The sequence below is a fragment of the Brachyistius frenatus genome, unplaced genomic scaffold, assembly GCF_029030835.1.
Source record: "Brachyistius frenatus isolate BFR_SWC_R1_liver_20210118 unplaced genomic scaffold, ASM2903083v1 Contig_2, whole genome shotgun sequence".
Classification (NCBI taxonomy): Eukaryota; Metazoa; Chordata; class Actinopteri; family Embiotocidae; genus Brachyistius; species Brachyistius frenatus.
This window is the reverse complement of record NW_027210601.1, coordinates 9,862,887-9,875,279: the sequence shown is the minus strand read 5'-3', so window position 1 is coordinate 9,875,279 and position 12,393 is coordinate 9,862,887. Positions and strand designations below refer to the sequence as shown.

The window sequence follows — 12,393 nt, the reverse complement described above, 5'->3', positions numbered from 1 at the left end:
GTTAAATGTAAATGGATCCTGTGCTCTTACAGAAGGAGTGTACAGTTTAAGCCACAAGAGAACACACCCTGGTGTACCTTCAGCAGAGAGACTCTGAATTATGCCTGTGTACATACGCAGTGAAACAGCAAAGACAATACACCAGACTTGCAATGACTATGACTTTTAAAGAAGGTCTATTAATAGCACAATTTAAATTGTATTTATAATTGGGAAATGATAAAGACGAAATGGTAAGACAGTCATAAACAAGGCCACGTAATAAAAGCTGAAACATGAAACTTTTGAGAAATTGTTATTTGTATCTCTTATCACCCTTTCTGTCACTTATACTACACACAAAGAAACACACAATGTGTGAGCAGATTGTGTATGGCAGCGTCATCTATAGGTTAGCTGTGGTTACTGCACACTGAGGAGCTTGTATTCATGCAGGAAATTGAAGTATACTGGGAGGGCCTTCATGTTGTTTGACACTGCATATGAGAGGCATTTAGTGCTACACTGCTACACTGTGCAATTTCACTTGAAGTGTGAGGGGGCGGTAATAAAGGGAGACAACACCCATCAACTAGAGGGCCTTTCTGTTCTGTAGTGAACCTCATGTCTGATCCTCAGCTGGATTAAGATACTAGGATGCCCACACGTATTCACAAATTAGTTGGTGGCAAGTTATTTGTATGAAGTTAAAAGTAAAGGGATCACCAGTCACGAGAAGATATTATCCTGGGACTTTTCATGTCTGCATTCATCTTGAGGTAAAAAATGATGTCTGTTCCAAATTTCATTGCTCATCCATCCAATATTCAACACATGACTTTGTAAGTACACAAACACGTTTTCTGATGGCACTAGAGGAAAAGTCAGGGGTTTGCAAAAGTCCCCCGGGTTCATTGTCTGAGCGCTATGAATATCTGTCTGAACTTCTTTGTCAATCCATGTAGTAGATGTGAAGATATGTTCCTTAATAATTGGAAACTTTGCAGCTGGGAATCACCAAAACTGTGGAGCCTTGAATGTGAAAAGATTCATAGCAATCCATCCAGAGATTTTCAGTTGGTTCAGTGTTGCAAGCGACTGGCATGTTATCCATGGAGCTATTTGTAAACTCAGCAGACCTGGAATCTTTGAGGTCCCTTGGTGTCTCGGGCCCAGGACCAGTGAGCCACTTTGCCTGGCTGACTCTTGGTTACATTATTACAGTACTGTCTCCATATATGCTATGATGTTCCATGTCTGCAGAGGGCGATGTTGCACACAAGCCATGCAGTGAGGGGAAGACAGCTGCAGATCAGATGTCTGAACGCTCTAAATTACTGACTGACGACTTTGTTTTAATGACTCATAGAAGCCACATTTCTCTGCACTCTCCTTTGACTTGGATCGCATTGTGTTGCTAAACCAGAGATCATGTCCATATGGGTGTTTCTGTGCTTGCTTTCATGTTTTTGGTGTGCCCATGCATCTATATCAGTTTTCAGGGTATTATCTTCTCTGTTCAGTGATCTTAACATCTTAAAGCATTACACTTTCTCATTGTCATTACATGATTGAGGCTGATTATGGGCATGCAGACAGTTTCTATCAAACTTGAGACATCAAAGGCTTTCCCTCTCAGTACACACACACACACACACACACACACACACACACACACACACACACACACACACACACACACACACACACACACACACACACACACACACACACACACACACACACACACACACACACACACTACTAAAGTTGCTCTATCTCCCCCTCCACTCTCTCCAGTCTTTCAGCAGAGCAATGGCATGGTCTCTAATTCTTTCCAGATGTTGAGTACCTCCCTTCCTCCCTTTTCCCTTCTCTGTTCCCTCCATTCTTAACGCTCACAGGGTCGACTGAAATCCTAAAGGTTCTGCCAGCCGTCCTCCCTCCCCTCCATGTCCCCACCCCTCCCCAGCTCATTCAACACACTGCTCTCAGCCACAAAATGTGACCCCTGGAGGTCAGGCAGCAGAGGCTGCAGCTCTCCGGAGCACAAAGGCATGCAGTAAAAATGCATTTCCCACGTTGCTATTGTTGTTGCAATCAGCCCTTTTGTACATGATGCATTTTTGTAACAGCAGCTGTTTTTGACATGCTTTTGTGTTGCTTTATCAGATTATTATAATCTTTTGAGCAAAGTCCTGAACACAGAAAAGTGTCTGTTACATGTTGCGACGAGACCCCCTGATTCACTTTACTGTTCCTTTCCCTCCTTTTCTCCTGCCTGTGATGGGAACCAGCTGGGAGAGTTGAACAGGGGAGCATTGGGTATGTGGAAGTTTGCAGGCATGGGGCCCAGGTGTTCCTCTCCCTCTTCTTCAATCACCTGTAATGTGTCTTCATCTCCTGTATGGCAGACAGTGGACAGCATGTCTTCCATCTCTGCTCACAGCCACATGTTAGCGCAGTTGCAGACACCGTCTCTTTCACCATCTCCTTGTAACTGCATAAACACACTCATTCATCCACTCACGCACACTCACACACATCATTAATGTGTGTGAGGACAAACTCCATCTATGATTCTCAGCTCTAGCTAAACCACTTAATGATCACAGCAGCTGTTGCTCCTATAAACTCTCTTCACACACACACAATCCCACCTCCTCATCTCCTCTTTTCCTTCCTTTTGCTTTGCTTTCCTGCATTTATTTAGATTATTTAAAAGACCAAAAAAATACATCAAGTCAATTCGGTACTTGCATGTGCTCATAAACATGCAAAAACACACGTCTGCACAAATGGACCCAAACATGCTTTCTGGCTTTGCCACACACAGGAACAATCTGTTATTTGTTTGAACTATTTCCGATTAATGAGAGCTGTGGAGGACAAAGCTGATGTTCATCTTCATTCAACACAGCTACACTGATTGCAAAGATAAGCCCCAGATTCAAGCAACTTTCATGCAGTGTTACATTACCAGGACAAGTCTCATATGGATTGTCTCTCTGATCCAAACAAGACCCGCAGGGAAAAGTGAGAGGCTGAGATCTCTGCATCGCGATACAATAAGATGCACATGTTTCCACTAGTGCGACTTCCTGCAAGGTTCTATTTTTGTTTTTTTGTTTTTTTGTGAGGCTCATTAGTCCCAATGCTGCGAGTGCTGCTGTGGTTGGTGCATTTTTGTGTAAATATGTGTGTAACATGAAATGATTCCTGTCTTATCCACTTGTGTAGTACCATGTGTGTGCACGTATATGACTCAGATTTGTCAGGGCAAAGTAAAGTGCCACAGTTACAGTTAATGTAGTTGGCTCATTGAACATGTGAAATAAACAATTATTTGATTGGAGATTAGCTGTGGAGAAAGACTCCCATCCTTTAAAGAAATACATCGACATTTTGGGAAAATCTTCAGATTTGGTTCAGAAGATCAACATTGTTTTTATGTCTTTATGGTAAATATGAAGCGAACATGAGCAGCCAGTTACCTTCGCTTAGCAGAAATTGTGAAAACAGGCGACAGCAAGTCGGACTCCAGGACTAAAAACCTAAAGTATATAATAAATGACTTGTTGTGGTTTTACATGGGGTTTTTTTTTTTCTAATTAAAGAAAGAATTAAAACTGCAAGTAGTGATATGCGGGCCCTCGCACGCTGCATGTTGGGGATCCAGTTTTCTTTTTTTTTTTTCTCGATCTCGTTCCTTATTCTTTCTTTGGCGGCTTTAACATCTTCAAAACTCCTGAAAGTTGGTGCCTGACGCAAGTTTCGTGAGGTTTGGAGCATCGTTTAACCTTAAACATCAACTTCCTGTGTCACGGTGAAACATCAAACTTAGCTGCATCACCCTGGCTACATTATATACTATATATTATATACAAAAATGTCTTTTGGATCACTTGCTATGTTGTTTTATCACTTTTTAGAGTATGACCTTTTTCTAAACTGACATGTATGCCTCAAGTGGGGATCGAAGACAGTTACTTCTCACTGTTAGGCAACTGCTCTAACCACTGCACCACTCTGTCATACTATAGTATGTTGTCCAAAGTCATACTATACCATTAAAATGTATAAGTTGGATTTTGGGGGATAAAGTTTGTGGTAGTTCAGACAGAAATCCAAGAAGATTTAAACACACCATTTATTTTTTGTTATGTTGTTGATTATTAGTTGCTATTAGTGTGACTGCATTTACACCGCAAACCCACAAAACTGAGGGACTCCTCCTCCGTGAACCATGTGGTTTACCATGAGCTGGGATTCGACTTCTGTGAACCCTGTGGATTACTTTGAGCAGGGCTCAAACCCACGTCCTAATGAGGGTTTGAAGTGGCGTGGTAGACCACTTGACTATCTTCAGCGCTGAAATATGAGTCGTGGCGGAGAAAGAGTTTCACGGAGTTCACTCAGAGCTTCCAGTGACTCTGACGACAGTCTGGTTAACTCAACAGGTAAAAGATTCTACTTCACCAAAGTTGCTATTAATGGTTCAACTTTTAGTGAAGTTGAAACATTTGGTAAATTTTAAAAAGTTTTGCATACACTACACATTACAGGAAGATATTTAATATCACTGCAGACCCCCTTGAAAACATGTATATCTACTATCCAAAGTATGTCTGTGGCAATTTTGGTCACATTTGAATGAATATTTGTGGACAGTGGAGTTTTAGGTTGCAGTGAGTCAAAGATTTGTCACAATGCAGCCATTCACCTGGGAAGATTGGTGGTGCAGTGGTTAGCACTGCTGCCTCTCAGCAAGAAGGTTAGGGGTTTGATCCTCCTCTGTCATTACTTTAAAAAAAAAAAAATGCATGTTGTCCAAATTATGAAAAAAAAAAAAAAAATTCATACTATGTGTTTTAAAGATTCAGACCATTGTTAGTGTGCACAATAAGAACAGGAAGGGGGACCCAAGTGCAGACAGAAACCAGACGGACAGGAACAGCCCAGTGTTTTTATTAAACTGATGGTGAAATACAGGCTTACTGACCAGTAGGTGGCAGATACAGGATGAAACAGGTTACCAGAGGTCAAGAACATAACAATATCAGGAAGAAGAATGACACAACAATCTATCAAACAACTAGAGAAAGACAGCAGGTTAATAACAAAGAGCTGATTAGGGCGTGAGCTACAGGTGAGCGGGTGGGGGGTGGAGAGTCAGGTGACTGCAGTAAATAGGGAGGAAAATCTGAGGAGATGTGGTAGGAGTTGTGACATTAAAGTATTCAGCAGTATTACAGGGAGTATTCCTTGAAGATGTTGTTAATAACATTTGTGCTTTTTCTGCTTTGACAAGTCAAACTGTCTGCTATGAGAGAGGTTTATTATGGGGATTAAAAAGCACAACATCTCAAATTACAGTGTGGATACAGTATATAGATACTCTGATGCTTGAAAAAAAAAAAGTTCCTCATTTATAAGAAACTGCTTCACCACATATGCTGAGAATTGAAACACTCCTAGACGACCTAAATACACAGCAGCATCAGCTCATTTACATGTACACTTGCATGCGCGCACACACACACAAGAAATGACCTGGATATTCTTTATTTCATGCAGACCTACACGCACGCACGCGCGCGCGCGCACACACACACACACACACACACACACACACACACACACACACACACACACACACACACACACACACACACACACACACATTTTCACTCTTTTCACTCCCATGAAGCAAACAAACTCAAGTGCAGACAGCTATACAAGTTCCTCTCTGTCTCTTTCCCCTTGGTGGAATTAGGTTTCTCTTGCGTGCACACACTCACACACTCTTCTCTGCTGAAAGACTGAAATGTCATATGGCAGGTTGATTGGACAGTGAGAGGCCCAGTGGAGGGAGAGAGAGGTGGTGAAAGAAAAAGCTGGTGAGACCAGTCTCCAGCTTTTGTTGTGTGCAGGCACAGAGGCAGACGGGGTCCTCAGTGGTGCCTATTTTGCCTGGTTTTTGAATCTGGGTCAACTCTAAAACACTTTCCCTCTCACAACAATCTCTTTCTACATTGGGCTCACTTCCCTCCTCCTTTGATCCCCTGCTCTCTCTTTCCTCTCATCTTTTTTCTCTGTCTTCCATCTCTAATTCTGTCTGTCTGTGCCATTTACACACCGAACCCTTTTGGGAGTGAATCTTTTAACATAATCCCCTCTAAATGTAGTAACGTTTTTTGTCTCGAGTTATTTCTGATGCCATAGTAAAAGTCAGTCTATGCTGATGAAACTTTAGTGTATTCCTTTCAACTCTGAGACAGACCAGGCGACAGCCATAAAACAACTGGACTGGTCCCACTGTGTCTGGAGCCAGATCTCTTGAGTGTTTTCTCAGTGTGTGTGTGTTCCTCAGAGGGGTTAAAGAGAGACTCCAGAGACATAGACACAAAGGGAGGGGGTAAGGGAGGGGAGGGGGTAAGGGGGGGGGGGGGCAGAGATGCAGAAATACTATGGAGAAAAGGACAGGCAGGAAATGACCTCCCAGAGAGAGGGGCTTCCCCATGGGTTGTATTTCTCTCTGTCCTGCTTTCTCAGACACACACACACACACACACACACACACACACACACACACACACACACACACACACACACACACACACACACACACACACACACACACAGAGCTATAATGTCTGATGATGTCTACTAACAGATATGCATGAGAATGAGGCCGGTCAGGGAGAGCTTTTAGGTCTGTGCTGGCAATACAAAGAGCTCCAACAGTCATGCATTAGCTGGGCTCTGGAAATCACTGCATCACTTTGTATGAGTGGTTGAAAAAGCACATGTGAGTACGTCCCCACATGTGTGTATGAATTTAGGTGCTCCAGTGAGTTGTGAATGCATATTGTTACTGTGGTGGACAAATCTCTAGTCACAGACACTAACATCACCTGTCTATCCATCTCCATATGAGCAGATAAGTTGAAATAGTTAACTAATGGTGTTGTAGAAAGATTAAAACTAGTCAGCTAACAGGAATGGATCAACAGCTGAAACAGATAAAACGGTTATCCGTCAGTACAACAGTTATTCAAACAAAGAGCAATGGATAAACAGTTTAAACAAAAGCAATGGGTGAACAGTTCAAACAGTTGGCTAACTGTAAACAATTGAAAAAGGCTGACAAAAAGTAGTGGATAAGTACTTGAAAGAGCTAAAAGAAATAAATAAACAGTTGAATTAGTTAACTAAAAGTAGGCTAATTGGCAAACAGTTGGCTAATTGTAAACGGTTGAAATAGACTAATTTAAAGTAATGAATAAACAGTTGAAACAGTTCAAAGGAATAGATCAAGTTATCCATTTGTCCAATAGGTAGTATAACTAGAAGTTGGCTAATTGCTAATGGTTGAAATAGTATGGCTAACTAATAGTAATGGACAAACAGTTAACCATTAGTCCAATAGTCTAACTAAAATGGATAAACAGTTGAAATAGTTTGCGAAAATTAAAGAGCAAACAGTAAAATGTGTTCATGAAAGTGAAGACATAATTGAAATAGTTCTTAAGTGATGGATAGTTTAGTAAGTGAAACTCAATAAAAAGTTTATTTTTAAATAATAGATGCACAATTAAAATAAATGGGCTAGTTTACATGGCTAAGATTGATAAATGTGTTGAAACGTTTTTCTGCCACTCCCAAGTAGTTTGACTTGATGATTAATTTTTTTTTTAACAATATCCTTTTTTACTAATAGTTTTAAATATTCTCCAATTAAAAACTATTGGAAACATGCCAGGTGACGCAGATTAGGACACCTGAGCTCACCTGGCTGTGGGTTTGCAGGAGACAAAAATGGTTAGGAACCACTGATGTGAGATTTATGTTTGGCACTGGGAAGCACTCCTCGTGTTTGCCATAAACGTGCAGCTGTCTTGGCAGTAGCCCAACATGCTCTCAGACTGCACCGGAAACCTCCATGTACAGTGCACAGACTCGTTCTTTTGTCTGCACAAAATTGTGCTCTAAATAGTCGCATGCTCCACTCACCCTACATTTAATGCACCACTTTCAAGTTGGAGATCTATAACTCCGATTTGGCACCTCTCCTTGCCAGTCTTAACACACGCTTCACGACCCGAATTCCTCATCCGCAAATGTGAACCATCTGCGGTCCTTATGGCCCACGCAGCAACAAAAGGCGCGTTAATGAGAGGATAGTCGGCTAAATTACAGTTAAACCTCATTGCTCGTGGTGTTCAAACACTGAACAGAGCGCTGGCTGGGCTGTTGATGTGTTGATTGATGCTTTACTTACTTTGTGTATGCATGTTGTCGCTGCTTGGACTGCAATTCCAGGGGCAGGAAAAAAAAAAAAAAAAAAACATTACATAGCCTGCTGTTTTATGAATTATCTTCTTCTTTTTTTTTCAAAGCTTAACACAACCAATGGCATTATGATTTTAAGAGATTTTATGAACTTGTTTTATTAGTGACTCTGCCTTGCTCTCTGTTGCAAGCAAGTCAAAACTGTGGGGTTCTCTCGGGATTCCGTGGGAAGGAACTCTTCCTGTCTGCTTTATCTATACCAGGGAACCGATCCAGATCTCAGACCCCCGGTGACTGCAGGGACGCGCAGAAAACTCGGTCAAAGGGTTTCTCATTCTCTCTCCCCTTTCCTCTCTCACTGTAGAGAGTCGGCAAGTGTGTTTGGTTACCTGCGTGCACGCGCAAAGTTCTGGATCTCGTGCGTCAAGACTCGTGAACATCTGGTTTTGGCAGGGTCGCAGAGTTGCAGGGGAGGGCCTATTTCAGTGTGTGTGTGTGTGTGTGTGTGTGTGTGTGTGTGTGTGTGTGTGTGTGTGTGTGTGTGTGTGTGTGTGATCGCGCTCAGCGCCTGAACTCTGCTTTTTTTTTTTTTAGGAACTCCTATAATTCGCAGCAGATGACCACTTGGTGAGATGGAGGCTTTACTGGGGAGGCGCGTTTCCTCACACAGCATCAGCGCGCATTGGACAAATTAATTTGCGCTATTGATGCTGCTGCTCAGTGATGCAGCCATGTGCTTGAAGTGTCCAACACTTTTAAGAGCAACAAGTGAATTATGGAAGAATCGATCTCCAGCGTGACACAGGAGAGGGGCGACTTCACCTGAACATCACAACGCGAATGCCGCATCAGACTCTGGCTGTGCCAGCCGCGCTGTGGGAATGGATACCAGCAGTTTCCTGGCGGGGATGTGCTTTTTCCTGCTGTCGCTCAATGGGATCATATCATCCTCACCGGCGACGGTCTTTTGTCCTGACCGCTGCGACTGTCGACATTCGCAGCACCTCATGTGCACCAACCGCGGGTTGAGCACTGTGCCCAAACCCGCCGCACCGGTGCCCGAGGACTTGCTGATCTTCAGCCTTGGGGGTAACTTCATCACTAACATCTCTGCCTTCGACTTCACGCGGTACGGTAACCTTGTAAGGTTAAATTTACAGTACAATCAAATAGAAATTATTCACCCAAAAGCATTTGAGAAACTCTCCAAGCTGGAAGAACTTTACTTGGGACATAATCTTTTAACAGCTATACCTGCTGGGACTTTACAACCCCTGAATAAATTAACTATTCTCTATGGAAATAACAATGCCATGAAGAAAATCACACCGGAGCTCTTTTCCAACTTAGACAGTCTTGTTAAATTGCGCCTGGATGGCAACTCCATAGAAGTTCTGCAGGACTCTGTTTTTAAAAGTTTGACCACTCTACATTATCTTCATCTGGAATACAACAAACTGCAGCATATTCACAGGAACGCGTTCTCTAAACTAACCAACCTGCGCTTTCTAAACCTGGCCCACAACAAGCAGCCAGCCGTGCGCAATGGACTCACATTTTCCCATCTCAAAGCTTTGACAACTCTGCTGCTGTCTGAAAATGAAATCCAATACATCGGAAACCACGTCTTCCAAAACCTGAAAAAGCTGTCTAAACTTTCCCTGAGCAACAACAGAATCTCTCATATGGACAGCGGTGCTCTGAAGGGACTGTCGAGCCTCAGAGAGCTTCTGATTGACGGCAACGAGCTGGTGGAAATTCCCGCCGGTCTCCTCGACCCTCTGGAGCTCATCGAGGAACTGGACTTCAGCCGCAACCGGATTTCCAACGTGGACTCTTTGGCTTTTTCCAGACTTAAACACTTAAAGGTTCTGAAGCTGAAAAACAACTTTCTCACCAGCCTGACTGGTGACATTTTTGCACTCAACAACGTGCTTTACGACTTGGATCTCCATGGCAACAACTGGACGTGTGACTGTCGCCTGGGGGAGCTGAAGAGATGGATGACTGCTGCACATTCTCAGGGCAAACTGTTGACTGTATTTGTGCAATGTCATTACCCTGCAACTCTGAGGGGGAAATATTTGGACTATGTGAACAGCTCCCAGCTGCAACCCCTCGGGAACTGGACCCATTTGTGTGAGAGTCGAGCTGGGCCTGAGGAGAGCCGGGGAGGGGGTGTACAAGTAAAGGTGGAGGGCATAGAGAGGGGAGGGGCAGAGGCAATGAGGCTGGAGGATGGGGAGTGGAGAGGTGAAGAGGGTCAGCTGGAGAAAGGTGGGGGGGAGGAGGGAAAAGAGGCGGAAACAGACGGTTTGAGACAGGAAAACAGCGATGGAGTGATGATGAGGAAAGAGGAAGAGGAAGGGAAAAGAGAGGGACAGGAAGAGGTGGGAATCCAAGGGGACCAAGGGGGTCAAAATTTGACAAAACCCTCTTCTTCCCTGGAAAGAAAGAATCCAAAGGAGTTGCTCAGCCAAAGATCACGACCTGCAGAGGCAGCTGGGAAACGTGGCAAAGGAAGACGGAGGTCAAATGTCGTTTCCAAAACTGATCCATCAGCCACTTCCACACCAAGTCATGCTACCAACATCCGGCTCACTACCACGTATCCTGTCCAGTCAGGAGAAAAGTTTGATCTTCTGAGGTCAGATCAGGAGGAGGCTCTTCCTGTAATCACAGATCCTTGTGTGTTCAACCGCCATTTTATCACTAATGTGTCAGTGGATCAGGTGACATCTAGTTCTGTCACTGTCTACTGGACCACCAGGGAGCATCATAGCTACACACCAGGAGTCAGGCCAGGCCTAAATGAAGTCCACTACCGGGTTTTGTTTGACAGGTTTGGCACTCCAGACCGTTTCCCCCGCTACGTTTATGCCAGAGGTGCAGCTCGCTCCGTGACCCTCCGAGAACTCAGCTCCGACGTGACCTACATGGTGTGCGTGGAAGGAGTTGTCGGAGGATCGGTGTGTCAAGTGGCGCCCCGGGACCACTGTGCAGGACTGGTCACTCTCCAAGAGGGGTTCGGCCGCGGAGCCACGCTGACCTCTGACCTCCAGCTAGTGACGGTGGCAACGCTGGCAGGGAACGCCGTGCTGCTGCTCGTCATCGGCGGGGTCTGGCTGGGTCGGAGCCTGAGGAGGAGGATGCAGAGAAGGAAGTCGGCCGTGCACGTGCGCCACATGTACTCCACCAGGCGACCGTTTCGTCCGGCGATGGCGACGGCCTCCGTGTCCACCGACTTCGCCAGCTACCAGAGCAGTCGACCGGCACGACTTGCCCCTTTAGAAGAAGGGGACCTCATTGAGTTCCCTTGTGACCGCTTTCTTGACAACAGCAGTGTTCGCAGAGACAGTGACATGCAGAGATTCTCTGACTAGATCCGTAACATCTCAAAACTAAACATGTTGACACTGTGCAACAGAAAAGCGTGAATTTCTTGATGTTGCCGTCTTTAGCCTTTAGAATGCAGTCCTCTTAGTAGACATGGCGCAGTATCACATAAAAGCATGAGTGTGTTTGTGCCTGTAACCACAACCAAGTCAACTTCTTTCAGGACTAACGTAAACAGAGCAGCTGAGCTCATCAGGGCCTTTTCAGACACCAGAGGAAGTTCAATCCCTCTGACTTCCCCTTCCCGCTTTGTGCATTTCCTCTTTCATTTCCTTGCACCTGTGGGTGTTTCTATATGTGTGATTTGTTGTGAGAGCATGTGTACGCATGAATGATGTACCACTGATTTCAACGATGGTGCTAATTGACTTCACAGACATCATATTGTCTGGTATTTGTATAGTATGTAGTGATGGCTGCTGGTTGGCAGGAAAAAAAAAACAAAAAAAACACTTGTTTTGTACCACATCTATCATGTTTTATATTTTAAACTTTGTATTATTTTTTAGCATAACACGAAGAATAAAATCCCCAACAATGTGACTGATTTGTCATTTGAGTGTTTGTGTAATGATTTTCCTCTTTAGTAGATGTTACTGCGTCTTGTAAGCCGCTCATTACGTAAAGCACAAGAAGAGTGTTTTTCAGGGATAGAGGGAATAAAGGATTAACCCCCTTTAACTCCACATGATCTTTTACCCCCTTCATTTCTAGTCTCATAAT

At 44.0% G+C, this 12,393-nt stretch overlaps 1 protein-coding gene across 1 annotated transcript; it reads left to right on the top strand.

Moving 5' to 3' along the window:
• Window positions 1-8,872: 8,872 nt before the first annotated feature.
• On the top strand, window positions 8,873-12,200 carry tril (TLR4 interactor with leucine-rich repeats). Its single transcript, XM_069698942.1, has one exon. The coding sequence runs from the start codon at window positions 9,156-9,158 to the stop codon at window positions 11,655-11,657; it is 2,502 nt and encodes an 833-aa protein (XP_069555043.1). The 5' UTR covers window positions 8,873-9,155; the 3' UTR covers window positions 11,658-12,200.
• The last annotated feature ends 193 nt before the right edge of the window (window positions 12,201-12,393 follow it).

Excerpts from the sequence above, each read along its gene's own strand:
- tril (XM_069698942.1), top strand. The coding sequence starts at position 9,156 with ATGGATACCAGCAGTTTCCTGGCGGGGATGTGCTTTTTCCTGCTGTCG.